The sequence below is a fragment of the Macrosteles quadrilineatus genome, unplaced genomic scaffold (genome assembly GCF_028750875.1).
Source record: "Macrosteles quadrilineatus isolate MER2022 unplaced genomic scaffold, UCM_ALF_1.0 Scaffold_204__1_contigs__length_187771, whole genome shotgun sequence".
Taxonomy (NCBI): domain Eukaryota; kingdom Metazoa; phylum Arthropoda; class Insecta; order Hemiptera; family Cicadellidae; genus Macrosteles; species Macrosteles quadrilineatus.
Window position 1 is genome coordinate 22,632 of NW_026542797.1, and position 21,655 is coordinate 44,286.

Genomic DNA, 21,655 nt, shown 5'->3' on the forward strand with positions numbered 1-21,655 from the left:
TTAGTCATAATTTGAAATAGTGCCACACTGTTTCCACAGAATGCTTCACAGAAATCTGTTTACTAATATGTAAGTAGCTGTTTCAGTTTAACCAAAATGTTTCAAGTATTGTCCATAAAGTAGTGCTTTATATCCCGTTGCAAGGCATGGGGTCAGCCGCTAGTATGAAATACTTAATATTATTCAATTTGGGGAGCGAGCTGGCGTAGTGTTAGAGCGCGGGACTTGAGTCCCTGAGGTCCCGGGTTCGATCCCCGCCAAGTCACCAATGGATTTTATCTAAGTGATAATGCCGCAACCCCTAGGTCTAGCCTGAAGTAATGTGAAAAACAATCCCAGGCTCGTGCCTAGCGTCCTTAGGACAAAAAAAAAATAAATAAATATTATTCAATTTAGCCATAATTCAATATTTACACTATGAAATGCCATAATAATAATTGTCAAAGTTTTTTTTATCGAATTCATGGGCTTACCTAAAGGTGTTATCAGTCTGTCTCATTGACTGAGTCAAGACAACAGCATGTTGGAACTGAGACACAGCAAATGCTCCTTTTATTTCAAGTTCACTCTTCGCTGATGGGGAATAGAGTGGTTTGCTTGCAACTGGGGGTAGCTGTCTGATGTCTCCTATGAGGTAGATACGAATCCCTCCAAAAATCTAAAAATTAATAAATAATTATAGACAAGGACAGCTAGTTTGGTTAGATTTATTTTATATCCACAAGCAATCTATATAGGTAATTAATATTGTACTACAATTAGAGCTTTAAATTTCACTTAAACCCAAAAATTCTCAAATAATATTATTTTTTCAGAATTGAGATAGAGAATGCAATCCTAATACTAAAATGTTAATCATTTCTACCTCTGGTACACAAAATATATTTTCTTATATTTTCTGATATTTTCTTTATTTAATTAAAAAACAAGATTTTGAACTTTAAAAAAAATGTGTGTTAGAAGATGGAAAAAAATGTTTAATCACAATAGTTCCAAACCTGTGTATAACTCAATATAGGGCTGAGGAGAGTAATAACAATAGTTCAAACTGAATAATAATTTTTCAATGTGATATGTTATTAGTAAATGCCAAAAACAAAATTCATTATGAAACTTTTATATAAATTACTACCTGAGAGTTACACTGAGGCTTGGATTCTGCACATCTTTGCTCTATCATCCCAAAAAGTGAAAGTCCTATCATCGAATACTCATCGATGATGATGAAACGGATCTTATCCATGTCTTCAAGGAATCTGTAAAGCATTTAATTTTTTTTATTTTGTTGAACGTAAACATAATAGAAATACCCCCACTGCAGCAAATTTGCAGATTAAGCAAATTTGCATTTGCCTGGTTGATATCTCATTAAAAAGACATTATTAATTTTCAATATCTAAATAACATAGTTTAACGAGTTCTTAGGTTTGCTGCTACAGAGAAGGGAAGAGGTAATTTTACTAAATGTTTATAGTAGGGCCTAAAGGAAAAATTAAATTTATATGCTAAATTTTATCAAAATATATCTATAAAACAGCAAACTACATTTGTTTATTTATGCTCCATATGATTACAGTTTTTTAATTTTTCTCGCATAACCATTAAGCGCATGACAATTATCAATACACCAACTTAAGTTATTTGTTTTTTTTATTCTATTTAATGGTTTTAAAAAAAATTGCTATTTTTTTTTGTTTTTAGGGTTGAAAATTGGGAAATCCAATGTTTACTCCACAAAACCTTCCATGAACCCCTTTTCCCTTAGTCCAATCATGCTGGTTCGCAAACTCGTTCGAATAAATGTATGTTTAAACGTTTGTAGTTCGTTCCAAATTTCATCAAAACTCGATCATTTTTGCCTGGGGCTATAGCTTATTCCCTACATGGTAAATTTGCTATATCAGGGATTTTAAGCCATAGCAAAGGAGATCTCAACTATATGAAGCTACATACCGAGTTTTATCAACATTTATTAAGAAATAAGTAAGATATAGCATTTTATTTGGGAATAGAGTACGCAGGTATGTGACACAGATATTTATAATCGGCAGATTTAGGCCATAATATAGTAGATTTAATATACATAAAGCTATAATATTATATTAACTGATATTATTAATGTACAGTATGTTTAAATATTAGGAGGTTATTTTATTTTTCCCCCATTATTGGGTCATATAAACATTGGGACAAAGTAATGTGTTTACCACTGTTGATTTTCTCAGTATATAATTGAAATATAACACTAATCTACACTACTAAGTTGATGTTTCCCTAAATCAAAATTCAATGGTTAAAAGTATAAAATCCGTTTACTTAAACTTTTAATAGTTTTTGATTTTTTCAAGGTATATTTTTATCAATGTTATGAATTAAATCACCCTTGATGCTTATATTTAATTTTAAACTAAGTATAAATTGATCAATGTCCAAACAATTTTTCTGTACAATAATCTATGATATATTGAGTTAATTTAGGCAAATCCATTGAATTTTTTTATCTCACCTCTTCTTGGCAGCTCCCTCAAGAGGTCTGTAACCTGACGTCCTGACTGGTATGCTCAAAGCAGCGTGAATTGTGTTGCCGTTGATGTTTAGGGCAGCAGACCCTGTGGGGGCGAGCAACAGATAGCTAGCACTACCCAGGCCAGGAGTTTCTTTCAGGCGAGATGTCATAGTCTTAATCACTGTACTTTTGCCACACCCGGCTTTCCCTTGTATGATAACCAACTGAATGGCATCATTAGGGGATCCATGCAGCTCTGCACTTATTTGGCTATCAAGAATGGCCAAAACCTAAAAATGTTTTTTATGTGATTGATAATAAAAAAAACATTAAGGGGAAAATTTTAGAAAACACTATGTTACACATTTATAATTTATCATCTACAGTCAGTGGTTACTGGATACCTTGGAATTTAGTCACTTCAATTTAACATAAAACAATAAAATTATCAACCCAACTTCAGTTATTCCATGTTTTCTTAGTATTGATTTTTTTCACCACTCTCGTGGTAACTATGAACCAAATTGATACTATTAATTAAGAAATAAATCTTTATATTATTTACTGTCAGAAATAATGAAGGAATTTTTCAAGGATCCATTTCTCTAAGGGTTTTAATCAAAGGATTTTATCGCAGATAGTATTTGACCCATGGCACTGTACATTGTTACAATAATATTAATATTACTGTAATTGTAATTAATTGGAACATTTCATTTTAATTGAAAATGAAGTTTTATGAAAACTCAATGTTTAAATTAATTTATCACCTGGCGCTGCTCTGCATTCAATTCTATGGAAGTGGACTGTTGTTCCGGAACTTCGATGTCAAGTCGTTTGCAGGATTCCAAATGCTTCCTGAGAAGAGCCGGATCATCAAATATTGCTGATGAGGCGTTCCAGTTGTATTGAACATCAATTTCGCGCCTCCCAGGCTCTACTTGATCAACACCTCCGTTCGGCATTTTTTTTGATACAGCAATCCATTCGTCTCCAGGAATTGCCTCCTGCGACGCTGGAATTTCTTCATAGTCGTCATCAGGAATTGGAATATCCAGAGATGGATTTCCTTGAACTTGGAGGAAATTGTATGCTTCTTCCCATGACTGAAAAGTACCTATAACAATGTGATAAAAATGAGATTAACAATTAGTTACATCTATCATTTTTAGTATAAACGAACTACTAATTAGTTTCTTCTATACCCAGAAACAAAATTGGTAAAAAAAGTTCTGCATTTTTGTAGCTACCAAAATTAAGTAGTTAAACATGCACAGTAGTTTGATATTGTGAGATATAATCAATATACTTCAATACAAATCTATATATTGAAATAAGACCTCTTAAATAGGATTTTGAATGTTTTTCCATTAATTAATCAGCTACACCGTAACCGTGACTCTCAAAATTATTTTATCATAATGTACGAGTACAGTAACACTCTCGATTATCGAAAGTCTTTGGGACCGTGGTTACCTCAAATCCCGCAAACTTTGGATAAAATTGAGTACCGTATACTTGAATATTGAGGTTAGAAAGTAAGACAACTGTGGACGGTTTTATTAATTTAAATATAAACCAATAAATACGAAGATAGAATCACTTTTAAGAAGCAAATAAATGATAATATTTAAAATTAACTCAAACCTATATATTAAAAATTATTGGTTTTTTCTTTTAAAAGTTGGTTCGGCCCTTCTACCCGGCTGATTTTCATAATTTTGACCATGAATTAAAGGTATACACGTACAGATTTGCAAACAAGTATTGGCATTAATTATCTGACAAACATTTATGCTCAAAAGCAACTTCCTCCTTGTACATTTCTTATTGGAGATTGGTAATTTATTTTCCTAGTTCATTTGGCTTCTACCCAACCGATTTTCAAAATATTGAGCTTAAAATAAATCTATACAAGTACAGATTTTCCATCAAACGTAATCATTCATTTACTTCTAATAAATAAATCATACAAAGCTTCCCCTAAATCTTGGTTCAACTGTTGGTTTTTAACTCTTAGATCAGCGACTGATTATGACAGTTAACCACTGAGTGTTAAATAGATATGAAAATGTTGTCCATTTTCAAATATTAATAGCATTCTGTTAATATTTTTTAATAGAATTCTAAAATACATAGTTGAGCATTTAAGCATGACTACCAATTCAGGTTTGATGTGAATGTAGCAATATACAAATTCTATCCTAATAATAATATAAGTGAGACTGTTTGGATATATGTATGGATGGATTGATTTTTGTGACAAGTAATTGCGAAAAATACTGATTGGATTGGGCTGAAATTTGGTATGATGATAGCTTACATTCCCGATTAACATATAGACTATTCTTATCTCAAAAATACTTTTGGGCGAAGCCCCAGTGGATCTGTAATTTCCCATGTTAACCTTATGAGTATTCCCATTTAAAAGGAACAAAATAATTTTGTTGACTGTTTCAACTACAGAAGTTGGTTCTATGATATTAAATAGCATTAAAAAGTTATAAGGTATATCAACAGGGTGCAGCACTATTAGTTTGAATTATCATCTAATTTGAACCCATCCAAAATTCAAATATTTCAAGACCGAATTTTATATAAAGACATTGCGCTTCTTTGGTATATTGTGCTCAGGTGCTGGGTGTATATTGTGCTGCTGGGTTTGTATTCAGTTAGCATCAAAAAGTTCTAAAAAATGAGAATTTCAATTTTTTTATTGTTCAGGGGCAGAAATGGAACATTATGGCTATTGTAGATGTGCTATACTATATCATGCTATTAATTAAAATAACCAAATATTCAAACATTTTCCTCTCCCTTTGCAGACGCAAAGCACGAGTTTAACTACAATGAGCATTCTAACTTGTATTCCTACCCCGTACAAAGGACAGGTACTCTGCTAGTACTATATAAAACATTAAAATTTAGGTGATTACAATTATCATGATTATTGACTGTGGTTATATAGATTGTAATACCTTTTGCTACATTTTCATCTCGCCAAGGGACCTTAAGGAGCACTTCCTGTCGAAAGAAGGCCTCCCTCAATGAAGGATCAGAGGTTATCTTCCTTCGAGGGAAGACGCTAACAATAGCTGGGGCACGACGACGAGTCCACGCTCCTTGCCTCTTTGGAACAAATAAACTTGCCACATCCCATAGTGAAACATTCTCTAACTCCAGAGGACGTTTGATGTACTTTTCTATGAGAGAGGTGTTAACGTGTTCATCCTAGAAAAGGAAATTAAATATATGATTGACCTTTTAAGAGTGTTCATTACAACTATTGTATTTATTTTATTTGCTGTGAAAACTACGATTTTTAACTGTTACTAATTTAAATACGTAAACAGTTTGTTTGTGTTGAAACTTTCAATTTAAAATTTCATATCGTTGAATATTTAACATTTACTTTTTAACATAATTTTGACGATTAGTTATTAGAAATAGCTTTTCAATAAATAATTGTATATAGATATCTTAATTTAACAAATCTTATCATTTGTTATAACAAAAATAAATACCGTAATATCAATGTTGTTGTGAGAAAATTTGGCATTTGACAAACCTAAATAACACTTTTCTTAAGCACATTATTCACCTAAAATTAAAAGGTTTATGTAATATTTATTTTCTATACCAGTTAATTAAAACATATCAATAAAATTATCATTATGTTTTTTTTCTATATCTGTTTGATCAGTAATTTAATAATTTAATACACTTACTACATGTTCACTTGTCGGCTCTTGATGTACTCTAGCAGGGATCCACTCTCCTCCTCCGAAATTCAGTTTTACAAAAGCCCTTGATGCAGAAAATAGTTTTTTCCCAGTTGTTAGATGGAGAACTTCTTGGCTTGAGAAGTCTCTCTCGCTACAAGTTTGCACCAATAGCTTCTGTACAGCCTTCCTTGCGGGCTCAGTGTCATCTACTTTAGTTAGAATGTTCTCAAACATTTCTGCCATTGTTTTAGATTTGACCTACAATAATAACAATAATAATAATAAATTAACAATATTGTTAAAATATAAAAATCTATGCAAACCTTATGGTACCAATTTTTAAGGGGTGAACATTGTATAATGGCAATTAAAAGTAAATCATATTATGTATAATTTTTACGTATATTTTTTATTCATTAGGGGTTTTATCTGTTAAATCCTTTTTTACTCCGTTTACTTATTATATTTTTATGATCAAGGTGTCATTTAAAAACTTATAACCTAGCCCATGTTATAATAAAATTTATATTAGTTAATCTTTGTTTAAATTTTCATTACAAGTTTTCAAATTAAAATTTTAGTAAATTAGTGAGTTTCAGCAATTGAAGGAAATACCCAAAGACATTTATTAAGATAATTGTGCAAGAAAGCATATATACATATATTATACTTAAGCAAACATTACTTGTACAAGACTTTAGGAATATGTCATTGTAAAAAATATTATATTTGAATTTTTTCTTACCTCCGATTTACTGGCATATTTTGCCATATAGTTGAGGAAGGCATCTTTGGACATGACAGCCGTGATGTCCATGTTGGCTCGCCACAACTGCAACGTCCACGGGTTATATTTATTAAGAAGGGCGTCATTTCTCTTAGTTACAAGTTCCATGACTCCCTTCTCATTGGTGTAAACGTGGGTTATGTCACTGAGGTCAAATGGGAATTTGTACCGGCATTCTAATTGGTTTGTCCTTTTATTTTTTCGGAGACAATAACTGGTAGAGCAGCGGGTGTGTCGCTGTACTTTATTCACCAATTCTGAGAGATCCACTTGCCGGTCTTCCACTTCCAACAACCGTTTCCGACATGGATGTATTTCTGCAAGTGGAGTGTTGAGCCCCGGATTCATGGTACAAATCAGGTTGTCGAAATACCTAAAGAAAATGATCGTTATAGCATTGAGTATTGGATACAGAAGTTGCTGGGTCATAACAGTTGCTACAGTTCATTACAAGTCATTCCATTAGTTTTACTTGGTAAAAACCAGCCGTGTAATCAGCAGAAATCAGTAATTTATACCAGCACAATCTGTAGGTTGCTCACATCAACTAAGACAAATTTGATTAAAAAGCTGGCGACAACTTTAAAATGGGGATGGAATGTCTAGTTGTGTTATGGTTATATGATTTTTTTCCATTCAAATGTTTTTTTTTTAATATTTGTATTATAATATTTTGTTTGTAACAGTTGCTTTCAAATACCTCACCTATTATAACAGAATAGTTAAATAACTTGATAGTGTGTATTAGTGAATTTCCCATATAGGGAATAAGCTATTACCGTAGTACTAATGGTAAGACCTGGACCTGGGACCGATTTACTTTATTGTTTTGAGCTCCCTAGAGGCCAAAAAAACCATCCGTTCGAATTCATATATATATATATATATATGTGTGTGTGTGTCCGTTAGCACAAAAACTCGACTCAAACAAAAATGATCCGATTTTGATGAAATTTGGTACAAACGTGTAAACCTACATTTATTCGAACGAGTTCGCGAACCAGCGTGATTGGACTATGGGGACGGGGGCCTATGGGGTAAAAATAGGTTTTTCCCATTTTCGACCTTAAAAACACAAAATTTCACAATTCATTCCAAATTATTATGTAGAGCTTAAAAAAAACAAATAATTTAGTATATTGAAGCGTTATTATGCGCCTAATGGTTATGGAGAAAATTCAAAAAAAATGTAAATTTAAAATTCCCATGCTATTCTTATGGAGAATAAATTAACTGTTATAGTTTGTTTGTTTATGAACATATTTTGATTAAATTTGGAAAATACATTCATTTCTTATTAAACCACAGTATTACCGTTTAACAGCAAAAAAACATTTTTATCCTTCTGGTAGCAGCAAACCTAAGTAGGTACTCGTTAAACTAAAAATATTTAATAGGGAATAAAAGTGATAATTTTAAAGAGACATTTGAGTGTAAATCCAATCAGGCAAACGGAAATTCGCTTAGTCTGCAGGTTTGCTGTGGCGGGGGTATATTTAATATCACATATAAAAACATAAATTTCTGTATCAATTTGTGTAAATTAAAGCGTATGGGGAAAGCACTAACTTTTAAAAGTCTAACACTATTAGCATCTTTGCCGCAATCTTATACTTGAACTAAAGTTTATTACAAAAAAATAAAAAAGTTTTAGTTTTGGATGCAGTTTTTAACATGGAAATACTATATCACACATTTTCATAAATAAACAAGTTAAATTGTTGATTTTAATTTTTCAATATTAAGGATCAATACTCACCCAACAACCTGATTTAATTCCTCCTCTGTCATCTGTGATAGTCGAGTGACATCGGGCGCATCCTTCAGCCACAGAAGCATGTGGATGTGTGGGCTTCCGCGATGCTGCCACTCGTATCGTCGCCAGAAGTCCTTCACACCAAGCTGCCTCGAGAGAATTTGGTCGAGAAAGAATTCTGTTCTTTCGTAAAAGAACCAACTTGGCGTAAGTGGGTTATCTGCCACAAGTCGACGTCTTTCAAGATCAGTTGCCTCAACATTGCCAAAAATTCTAGAAATATCTGGCCAGTGAAGGTCAGCGGCACTCAGTGTTAAAAACACTGTGGGCAGGCCAAGCTGTGCTTCCATGTCGAGAAGCTCTCCCAGCCGAGCTCGCCAGTAGGGCCGAGTACCTGTAATTTGATAACCTTAAAGTAAACTATTTATTTTAATATTGCAATACTTCTGTTTTAACATGATATAGGTTAATTAAAATAAAGTAATGAACTTTTTTATTACTTGATTAACCAAACTAATGTAAATATTAAAAACATTTTTCAGATGATTGTAAAGCTACTACAGTATTCAGATTGGTAATACAAAATCTTGATCAATTCCATAAGTTTTAGAAACAAAAGTCATATTAATCCCTTATTATTCAATTGGTAAACGGAATAAAGAATGAATATTCCTTACAAGATACTAAGAGCGAATATGCTATGCATAAATGTTTGAATTTCTATATGTTAAAAATATGGTACAGAAACATTGTCATGCATCTATGTGTAGTCAGTGACTGACAAATTTTTAAGGCTGTTGCAAGTAAAGCTTTGTATAGATAATAATTATAAAGTTGACTAAATAACGCCAATTACCTCTTAGCTTGTTTGCATAAAACATAATTTTTTTCACGATGGATGGATCTCGCTTCATCATTTCTTTTAGATCTTTGATTGATTTCCCAATCAACTCCTCATGCCGCCGTACAAACAAATTGCCAGATCTAAGGGCGCTCCACCTCATTTCCGAGTTAAGGGCAAAAAACCTTTAAAACAAATTACACAGACTTATAATAACAATTTCAAACGTTACAAATATTTTGAAAATATCAAAAGACTTGCACTTGGTATACTTTGTGTTACCACTTACGTGATATTTACCTTTGACTTTAATATCTAAGAGAAAACTGTCAATTATGCATTTTATAAACTACTGTTAAATTACTTCAGTTTGAGTTAGGTCAGGATTGTGTGAGCAGAGGTTTTTATTTGAGGGAATTGTGTACCATAAATTAATCATTTCTCAAAAGAACATTCTATATACATATTTGTATTTATTGAAAAATATTTAATTTCTATAATCAAATGTTCTATTGTATATATGTTACGACGGGGATCATGGGTTACTTCCTTTTTCTTAAATTGCAATGGATTTACTTTACAGAACCTACCATTTTAAACATGTGAATTTTTACAAAAAATATTAGTCAGGTTTTTTATTGGCAAAAAATATAATATTCCTCGTATTTTCTGAGGTTTACTTATAGTGGCATGATTAACCTGGTTATTCTGATTGAAGACAATTATTAGGAAAAATGACTCAAAATCTAGAAACTGTTTGACTACTAACCTGAACCGAGGATCATTGGCAAATCGGTGGTCATGAAAGAGCATGAGGTGCTTGAAGTACTCAGTTGGGGAAATCTTACTCTCTCGAGGATTAGATAAATCTGCATTTCCAGTCGGGAACAATGCTGGAAATGCTTGTGTAATGTAGCCCGGAGTCCTGAATTCCTCAATTGGGTTACTGCCGATGGGAGGCCAATCCAGAACAGCCGCAACTTGGGCATCCTGGTGAGGTGTCGTCATACTGGGAACGCTAGTTTCTATTACCTGTATAAATTTATATTTTTAAGTTAGTTTAAAATTTAATTGTTTATTTCTTGCAGTTCTTTACTACTTTTTTAAACTAACCCCCTTTATTAGAAAAAATGCATGAAATAATTACAAAATAATACATTTAAATTATGATATGCAATCACTCCTAAAGAATATTCACCAGTCTAGTGGATTTACTATACACAAAAAAATCTGATAAATAATTGTTTTATAAAGATTATTCTCTTATGCAAAGGTATGACTTCATGTTAATATTTTTTCGTAACAATCATGGGAAAAGTAAAATTATAAACAAAATCTTACCATGGTGTTAAAGTACTGTACTAATACTTCTAACCCAAATATTAGTAAATGCAAAACAAGCTTATCTCATTAATCAGATCGGATTTTAAATAAAAATATAATAATACCTCATTTTCCAAAGCATCCTGATTTTCTGACTCCCCTTCTGATGCATCAAAAAATGAAGGCAGAAATGCTGAAGCGTCCCCATCCTCAGGCAGTAACGCCATGTTCTCATCAGATATTGTGATATCAAAATAATATCGGTTATTCTGCTTGAGCCACATAAGGGCTTTCTTGACCTATTGAATCAATAATTTAACTATCAATTTTCTTTCATTAATAATTGTTATGTAATGTTTTTTAATAATTACACCACGTCATAGTCTGATCTTTCTTAAAACGTGCCTACTTGTACTTAAATAAAGCACCAGAATAACCGAGCCTTCTTTAGTAATTATTAACTCCCCTCTGGCTGGACAACCTAATAAAATCAAAGGCACACTTTTGTTTTTAAAACAACACAAATATGAATGCTGGACCAACAAGATTAAGCTATAAAAAATGTATGAATTATATCCATCTAACTTTATAGCAATCCAATTCCAGCTGAGTATAAAAAAACAACATTATTTTGGCATATTTTAGCTTTGCATTAGGTCTTTATCGGGAAGCTGGTGAATAATTTAGAATAAGACAGAAGAAGAACACTGTCTATCTTATTTTTATTTTTAGTTTTACATATTGCATGAATTCATCTTCGTATTTCTATGAGGGTTCATCTATATCCTATTTCAAAATAATAAGTTTGTTAGATTATTAAATGGAATGTAAACCAAAGTATGTTGTCTGTAACTGCTAATGAAAACAAATATGAACATTATACAAAAATGTGCCGTTTGCTCAAGGGACCCCTAAAAGTAATTGATATTTACCTTACTGGCCCTAACATGGAAGTCCACGTAGTCAGTGGCACTGTTCCTCATCCGCACAACAATCACAGCAGACAAGCTGGTGATACGGTGAGGCAGAACTGCCGCAAACTCCTCAACCGCTTGTGGGAAGTTGATGACGTTGCCGCTGTAGCCTAGTTGGTGTCCCTTGATCCGGTAGACACTGACAACAGGATGCACTCTCGCAATCAGCTGCTGCTCAAGATAAGTCAAGCCAGTCAGTTCATCCGGAACTGGCCCCGGGTCCATGTCATTGACAGCTGAAAACTGGCTACAACGCTTCCCACAGCGTTTTTTCCTATGGCTAAGGACAGACCTTTGACATTGGAAACATGTCTGCCAATCCACAGAGAGCATCGTCTCTTCGAACAACTGCTCCAAAGCTTCAGACTGTTCCCTTATCTGAGGGCGGTGAGGCATTGTCCGGAAATGTGCTGTGTTTGTACCCTGAAGAGAGCGAAGTATCCTAACAGTCGAGTGGCGCTGTTTCTCTTTTACAGAGTAACACCGTCGCACTATGGACTGTGCTTTCAGCACTTTCAATTGTGTACTCTTAATTGAAGTTGCTCGAACCCTAGAAAAATATTTTGATTAAAAATGTAATAAAACCGCTGATAAACTTACCGTTGTATATTACTTTACTATTTTTCTTTAATCACAATTTATTTGTAATTTGTGTGTAATAATCAGGATAATAAATAGCGTGTATACATGGTTAGTTTAATTTAATTGTATGCAAATATTGCATTATTCAATGTCATTTTGTTTTATATTTAATGTTCCCCTGATTTTGGCTTTAATGATTGCCTCTGTTTTTCTTCTCCTTGACTGTTCTTAAGGTGTTTCAGTAGCCCTAAAATGTATTAACTGTAATGCCTTTTGTGTAGATATTAGAGTTATTACACAAAAGTAATGAAATAATAATGGTACATGTAAAGGGACAAGTCAGATTCTTTATGGTATGAAAATAGACCTTGTATGTTGTATTACTTGTAGAATTTGCATAGCAGTTACCCTCGGTTTAGCTCAAGATTGGAGTTTAACACTTTTACTTCAGGATTATTCCCTATGGATAGAAGCCGTTTATAGCATGGAAGGAAACACGGAACCATTTAAAACTTTGCCAAATTTGCCTTGTATGAAGATGTTGTAATTGTAGCTTTCATGGTAAAGCTGAAGTCTGGGAAAAGACAGATGTGATAAGCTATTAAAACAGTCTCATTGCAATTTTATTTGGCTAGAAATTATCTTCTGATACTGTACATGCAAATGCTTTATGCAATGATCCGTAAGGTAGCTTATAGCATTGCAGTTTTAATTGTATTACCACCAAAGGTCTAGTTTGTTTAACTCAACCCTCCAGAATTATCAACATAAAAAATCTTTACAAACATACCCCTTGACTGTATGATTATAACAGTAATATTCTTTATGTACCTATCTTAAAAAAGGTAAACATAAGAAAACGGATATGGGTAAACTCAAAATGTACAATAATAATTTTTTGTTTCCAACAAAAGCTTTCAGTATAATACGTACCTTTTTATGGCCATTCGTTGGGTGTTTTTTATTCGGCGATGTAACGCCTGATCAGGAGTCTCGCAAGATCTGGAATTATAATCAATAAATAACTTTCAACTTACTGTATATGCTTGTCTTTTAAAATTTAGATAAATAAGTTCAAAGTTTCCATTTGTGATTCTGGCGCTGTTTCTCTTTTTCAGAGTAACACCGTCGTATTATGGACTGTGCTTTCAGCACTTTCGATTGGGTAGATAACCTCTGAATCGAAGTTGCTCGAGCCCTTGAAAAATATTTTGATTAAAAATGTAATAAAACCGCTGATAAGTAACTACCATACTGTATATGGCTTTATTATTTTTTAATAAAACGTTAATTTTTGTTTTTTATAGCAAGAAATCCAGTTTTAAAATTGTCTTATTTGATAAGTGGATATGAGAATGTATTTGTTTAGCGATAAACCTGTGAATGATTTAGAATGAGAACAAAGATATGAATATATTCCCTTTACTTGTATTTAGATTGGCGTTTTTCAACGTTTTTTTTACGTTTTCAAAATAATTGAGATTAAAACATCCAGATTGAAAGAAATTGAAGAATTGAAAGATTGTTGTTTAAATAAAAGTACCTGGGGACCGAGCTTTGCTCGGGGAAAATTATTAGATTACTCTGAAAAGTATTGCAGATTCATTAATCCACTCTCAATCTCCACACTGCTCACCTTCACTATTTACTTCACAACTCCCTACGTCGTGGACCTGTTTGCCCTCCTTCCCTATACCATTTTACAATTGCAGATACATAAATGCCACAGACAGTTCCCACACTCTGCACTGCTAGCTTTACTACTTACTTCACCGTTTCCTACGTCATGAACCTGTTTTCCTCCCTTCTCGTAGCATTTTAGGATTGTAGATAACTTAATGTAATTCCCAAAAACAGTTCCCAGACTCCAGACTGCTCACCTTTACTACTTCCTTCACCACTTCCTACGTCACGGACCTGTTTCTCTCTCTTCCAACGGCATTTTAGGATTGCAGATACCCTAATCTAATCGTCATTAACAGATCCATCACTCCGGGCTGCTTGTCTTTACTACTTCCTTCACCTCTTCCTACGTCGCAGACCTGTTTCCCTCCATTCCCATAGCATTTTAGGATTGTAGATACCTTAATCTAATCGTCATAAACATTTCCCACACTCCGGACATCTCACCTTTACTACTTCCTTCACCACTTCCTATGTCGCAGACCTCTTTCCATCCCTTCCCAAAAGATTTTAGGATTGTAGATTCCTTAATCTAATCGTCATAAACGGTTTCCACACTCCAGACTGCTCACCTTTACTACTTCCTTGACCACTTCCTATGTCGCAGACCTCTTTCCCTCCCTTCCCATAGCATTTTAGGATTGTAGATAACTTGATCTAATCGTCATTAACAGTTTTCACACTCCGGACTGCTCACCTTTACTACTTCCTTCACCTCTCCCTACGTCGCAGACCTCTTTCCATCCATTCCCATAGCATTTTCGGATTGTAGATACCTTAATCTAATCGCCATAAACGGTTTCCACACTCCAGACTGCTCGCCTTTACTACTTCCTTTACAACTTCCTATGTCGCAGACCTCTTTCCCTCCCTTCCCATAGCATTTTTGGATTGTAGATAACTTGATCTAATCGTTATTAACAGTTCCTACACTCCGGACTGCTCACCTTTACTACTTCCTTCACCACTCCCTACGTCGCAGGCCTGTTTTCCTCCATTCCCATAGCATTTTAGGATTGTAGATACCTTAATCTAATCGTCATAAACATTTCCCACACTCGGGACTTCTCACCTTTACTACTTCCTTCACCACTTCCTATGTCGCAGACCTCTTTCCATCCCTTCCCATAGGATTTTAGGATTGTAGATTCCTTAATCTAATCGTCATAAAAGGTTTTCACACTCCAGACTGCTCGCCTTTACTACTTCCTTGACCACTTCCTATGTCGCAGACCTCCTTCCCTCCCTTCCCACGGCATTTTAGGATTGTAGATAACTTGATCTAATCGTCATAAACAGTTTCCACACTCCAGACTGCTCGCCTTTACTACTTCCTTCACCACTTCCTACGTCGCAAACCTGATTCCCTCCCTTCCCATAGCATTTTAGGATTGTAGATAACTTGATCTAATCGTTATTAACAATTCCCACACTCCGGACAACTCACCCTTACTACTTCCTTCACCACTCCCTATGTCGTAGACCTGTTTGCCCTCCTTCCTTATACTATTTTAGAATTGCAGATACATAAATGCCGCAGACGGTTCCCACACTCTGCACTGCTAGCCTTACAACTTCCTTCCTCATTTTCTACGTCATGGACCTGTTTTCTTCCCTTCCCATTACATTTTAGGATTGCAGATTACCTTAAAAACAGTTCCCACACTCCAGACTGCTCACCTTTACTACTTCCTTCACCACTTCCTATGTCGTGGACCTATTTCCTCCCTTTCCATAGCATTTAAGGATTGCAGATACCGTAATCTAATCGTCATAAACAAATCCCACACTCCACACTGCTACCCTTGACTATAGAATCGAGTAATCTTCAGTATAATCTTTGCTCAATAGTAACAACTGATGTTTTTCCTTTTGTACTGTATTTTGTTTTGCTAGTATACTGTGGATAGACAAATTACAAGTCTTTTGTTTACTTTTTCCTTGTTATTTAATTCAGCCAACATGGTTACCTAGCAACCCATAAGACTAATGTTAAAAAAATGTGATTTTCAGTTTCATTTTTCTATGTAATTAGATTTTTGTTGGCAGTTCTATTTGCAGTAAACTCGTTTTTAGGCCAGAAATAAACTATATACAACATTTGAAGAAAATCGTCGGAGCCGTTTTCGAGATCTTGATGCAAGCATACATACATACATACATACATACATACAAGCAAACTTTGCTCGTATTAGAGTATAGGATATATGCCCATTTCAAATTTTATATTTTGTCTATTAATCTGTTACAATTATAATGGAAAAGTAATCAGCCATTTAATTTCAGAGTTCATAGAATTACGTTATGAAATAGCATAAACGCAATAAATTCTATTTGCGTTTTTGCGAATACTAAATTATTCAATGTCATGTTGTTTTACGATTAATGTTATTATTTAAACTGTGTAAGTTACCTGATATTGGCTTTAAGTTTTGCGTCTATTTTTCTTCTCCTTGTCTGTTCTTTGGGTGTCTCAGTTGACCTAAAATGTATTAACTGTTATGCCTTCTGTGTAGATATTAGAGCTATATTACACAAAAGCAATTTAATTAAATAATAATGACATGTAAAGGGACAAATTAGATTCATTATAGTATGAAAAAAGTCCTTGTATTATTTGTAGAATTTGCATAGCAGTTACCCTCGGTTTAGTTCAAGATTGGAGTTTAAAACTTTTACTTTGGGATTTTCCCCTATGGATAGAAGCCGTTTATAAAAGAGATATAAATGATACCATGCTTATAGCATATGGGTAAACTCAAAATGTACAATAATAATTTTTTGTTTCCAACAAAAGCTTTCAGTATAATACGTACCTTTTTATGGCCATTCGTTGGGTGTTTTTTATTCGGCGATGAAACGCCTGATCTGGAGTCTCGCAAGATCTGGAATTATAATCAATAGATAAATAACTTTCAACTTACTGTATATGCTTGTCTTTTATAATTTAGATAAATAAGTTCAAAGTTTCCATTTGTGATTATAAGATATGGTCCAAAAATGGGCAACGTATGAATGTGTGTCTAATTCTTATACAATTATCTTTCAGTGTTTATTTGGAACTTGTGTGTAGTAAATAAACTTGGTGTAATAGGCGACAGCGAATGTGAGGATGAGAGGAATATGAGAAGAAATATTCAACACTTCTATTGCCACCATGAATAATTTTATTTTTTATAAATATTCTTTGTGAAAATGTAAAACTCTACCACACTTACCTTAACTTTTGCATTCGCAATCGAGCCTTTTCCTTTCTGGATTTAGCTGCTCCAGCCGAATCATTTTGCTTAGTTTGTTTTGTTTTCTTCTTCATTCGAGGCATCTAGTTGTATCATCACACCAAAAACATTTGAATTCTATTAGTTAGTGTAACAAACTCTAAAACAATAAATAATACCAGACACAACACTAATTGTTGCTTAATATTACACAGATTATTGTTGTATGTGTCAATTGTATGGGTAATCAAATTTAATACTTGCCGGTACTGTACATCTTATTACATGACCTTTATTAATAACTGATTACGGTACCTAATTTTGTTTAAAACATTCTATCAACATAGAATGGACATTCAGCCTGATTTTTTAGTAGGCTACATGTAATATTTTAAATTCTGAAATCTAAAGTAAATAGGTAACATATTGAAGTTGTTGAGTAAATAAATGAACAGTAAAATCCTAATTCGTGTTGACAATCTGATAAATACCTGACTTATAGGTAAAACCATAGACAAAATTACTCTAGTCAATGGTAGGCTATATAATCTTCACATTATTGAAATGCCTGTTTGCATTATCCAAAGTCAAATGGTACATTTGATTCACATAAATTGAATGGCTATTTAAAGTAACTTAAGTCATAATACATTAGACTAATTTTGGTGACCCTAATTTATTACCCTATTCTTTTTGAGTAAATTGTGCTCAAGGTATTATAATCCGATTGTTTGCCCTTTTGTTCTGTATTTGTAATGCTAGTTTAGATGATTTGTTGACTAACATAAAATGTTACAAATATTTTAATTGTTTGCCTTTTAATTGTTAGGCTATATTGAAAATAATGCCATGATGACCAATAAACCTCTTAAGATTCTTATTAAATTTCTAAAAGTTTAAATTCACGTATAGAAAAGCCCTTTATTCCAATTTGTACTAATCTAGTATTTTGGATTAATGCCTTCCCCGCAAATAGTCTTTAGTTTTTGTCGCGTGTAGTCTTTTGGTTAGTTACTACGACTATGTTAAATTTCCTGTTTACTTCAGCCTCCGCGAGGATTATGTACAAAATCAAAAAAGGGAGTGTAAGTAATATACGAGATTCCCTGGCTACGCTCAATAATTCTTAATTTATTTTAAATAATAGACCGTGGAATCAAAGCTTTGCTCAGAAAATCATTAGCATAGCCTTGAGTTGTCTAATAGCATTCTGTTTATAGCCAAATGCTAATAGTAATTAAAAGATCTTAAATAATATATTATGTAGGTAGGCTAGTTTTAGGTGGCTAGCAAACATGTGTACCAGCTGGTAATTCCATTAGCACAACGATACTGACTGTCAGCAAACTGTTGTCGTGGTGTAGTGGTTAGAGTACACGGCTGTCAACCTAGAGGTCCGAGTTCGAATCCCATCTGCATCACTATCTTTTTGACAACAATTTTGCTTAGAATGTGATTTATTCTTTGCTGTAGGCTACTTTTTTTATTTGAGGCATTTATAATTTTATTTTATGAACAGAATTATTTGTTATTAACTTTGTTTTTTAATCATTTCCCAAACAGACTGTTAAAGTTAAGTATTTATATGCTGAGTTAATGTACTTAATCGATTTGTAAAATTATTTAAACTAACTTAAACCAGTGAAACCTATCAACTTACTTGTAGACTACTAAGGTTTAATGTTATGCAATAGTGTGTAGTGTTAGTGTTACAGATTAGTAAGTAGCCTACAGTATTGATAAATTGGTGGTAGGCTAGGCCTTGTATTTTTGTTAAGACATACTTACATCTAATACTTATTAATTAAACCACAAAGCATATAGAGGCCTAAGTTTAATTTAATAATTGGTTATTCATTTTCATCTAAGTTGACACAGATATGCTAAGTCCTTTCTTAATATGGTCTATATAGGCCTAATGCCTCAACAATTTAACTTAGTAAACTCAGCATTGTATTTTCAGGTCTAAAAAGGCCTAGGCCAAGTATGTTACTTATTTACATCTAAATAAGTAAAGTGCTGTGTGACTTTTATTGGTATAAATTATCTTGTAGTGTTTTTAACGACCACCTTTCATGTTCTCCTAGCAACATTTAGGCCTACTTATTTAACAATAATTAATTGTTTTCAACGTGTAGCAACGATTAGCCTAATCCATCGGCAGGAATTTCACCAAGTAATGCATGCCACACAGGACAGATTGTTATTAATTTTGTAGTAACCTGTATTATTAAACAAACAGCTATAAAGAGTAATATCGTTATTTTATTATTAACTTACCTCTTGTACGAAGAATTTTCCTGTATTCTAGAAGTAAGTTAGTATACAGTAATGGTTGTATTACTATACAATTCAACATTCAAAATCAAATGGCAAACCGATGTATGCACAACAGCAGCTAAGTTACCATTGTTGAAGCGGGTTAGCCACTGGGATCGTGGAAAGGTCTTCGTCTTCATCTGTTTGCCAGCATTGTTGCCGGGCTAGTTACTGGGATCAAGGAACAACACAACCGTGTCGTCATTGATTTTAAAATTGTTCGTGTTGTAGTGGATAGCGCACTCGGCTGATAAACGCCAGGTGACCACTTCGTACCCTGTAGGCATCGTTAACTTTTTATCAATGATTTTGCTTATGCAGTACTTAATGCGATTTATTCATAACTGTACATCTTTGGTTAAAATTTGGGACATTTATAATTTTATTTTTTTGATGGGAATTAATTTGTTGATCAATAAATTAACATTGTGTTTTAATCAGTTCCCTGACAAATTATTTAAGGTAGGCAATCAATTAACTTATCAGAGAAAACTGTTTATTTTTCCTGGTAGCTGAAACCAGTGAAAGCTATCAACTTACCTGTATACTACTATGATCATGTTTCAAAAACAGTTTATTACAGATAAAATAGGTGAAATAGGTGATAAGTTTTGTTAAGCGATGACGTCGTTACATTTTCTGAACGCAGCATATAGGCCTAATAATTTAATAGGTTATTTATTTCCGCCCAAGCGCAAACACGAATAAATATGTTAAATCTGTTCTCATCTTATGGCCTATTTAATTTAACTTTTAAAACTTGAATATAAACCAAAGCCGTTGTGATTTAATTTTGTAAAATTATTATTTTGTATTCTAGAACTGCATACAGGTTTGCCTGTTGGTTTGCCAACAGCATGTTTTTTAATATAAAAATAGACTAACATTAAATTAAACAATGTAAACAGCTGCTTAATAGTAAATGTATTCATATTTGTGATGTAAAGCTGAGTTTTAATACTGTACATAATCTGTATACAAATTAATGCCGACTAATATAGTAAAGTTCAATTTATTATTCTGAAAGCTGTGAAATTATAATGATATATATTCATAGACGCCAAACTGTTTACTCCATGAATGAAAGAGCTTAGAATAAAAGTTGTTCTCTCTGTCTTTAGAGTTGACAACAAAATTGTTGGTCGCAAAACGTAAACAAATACAAAGAAGAAGAAGGTAGCTCCTAATGTTATTCTTATGGGACAAATTTAAAAATGTTTTTTAAGTATTTTATAATTACTACTGAGCGGAATCGTCTAGAATTTTAATGAGGTCTTCCCAGTCGTGTCATAATTATTTGTGCAAAATTTGAACGCTATAAGTGCGACGGTTCTTGAGTTTTTGGTGCGAACACACAGACACACAACTTTTCTCCGACTCCGCTAGACACGAACACGATACATAGATTCGTTCACTTCGTTCACTCATCTATTATTATTTTACTCTTCTTTTTTGCCGTTAGAGAATTGTCACCATGAAATTTATATTTAAATCCTAATTCCAAATAATCTAATTATGAATGACTCGTCCCTAAGATTAATAATTATATTTTATTGTTATTTGCTCTTATAGTTTTATCCAATAATGACTGTCTACAAAACATTTGACATGTTTTATATACAGATTGGATTATTACGATACGCAATGACAATAATTTTGGCAAAATATGAATTATTACAAGTTATAGTAATCAATAAAAATATTTAGTATTACTTTTAATTTAACGTGGAAATTAGTGCTATGGACGAGTATATGTTCAAGCATAAAATGTCCATGTACAGATGTTGTTGTTAGGAAAATATTTGATTGAAAAGTGTAATAAAGTTGTAAAGTTGCAAGGTAAAATATTTAAAACCCTGATTATATCTTTTTGCTATTTCCTCATATGTATTTAACACATCCAAAGTCCACTATACTCTTAATATGTGTCTGGAATGATTC

At 33.1% G+C, this 21,655-nt stretch overlaps 1 protein-coding gene across 1 annotated transcript in view; it reads right to left on the reverse strand.

Moving 5' to 3' along the window:
- LOC128982231 (uncharacterized) overlaps positions 1-21,655 on the reverse strand; it is a 38,519-nt gene that overhangs the window by 5,737 nt on the left and 11,127 nt on the right. Inside the window, exons 2-13 of the mRNA XM_054401299.1 lie at positions 11,871-12,462; positions 11,064-11,237; positions 10,385-10,647; positions 9,631-9,800; positions 8,778-9,168; positions 6,977-7,391; positions 6,235-6,489; positions 5,485-5,737; positions 3,277-3,623; positions 2,507-2,796; positions 1,133-1,256; positions 474-658 (exon numbers count right to left, since the gene is read on the reverse strand). Of these exons, the coding sequence (XP_054257274.1) occupies positions 474-658; positions 1,133-1,256; positions 2,507-2,796; positions 3,277-3,623; positions 5,485-5,737; positions 6,235-6,489; positions 6,977-7,391; positions 8,778-9,168; positions 9,631-9,800; positions 10,385-10,647; positions 11,064-11,237; positions 11,871-12,462 (3,459 nt within the window). The remainder of the gene's footprint in view (positions 1-473; positions 659-1,132; positions 1,257-2,506; positions 2,797-3,276; positions 3,624-5,484; positions 5,738-6,234; positions 6,490-6,976; positions 7,392-8,777; positions 9,169-9,630; positions 9,801-10,384; positions 10,648-11,063; positions 11,238-11,870; positions 12,463-21,655) is intronic.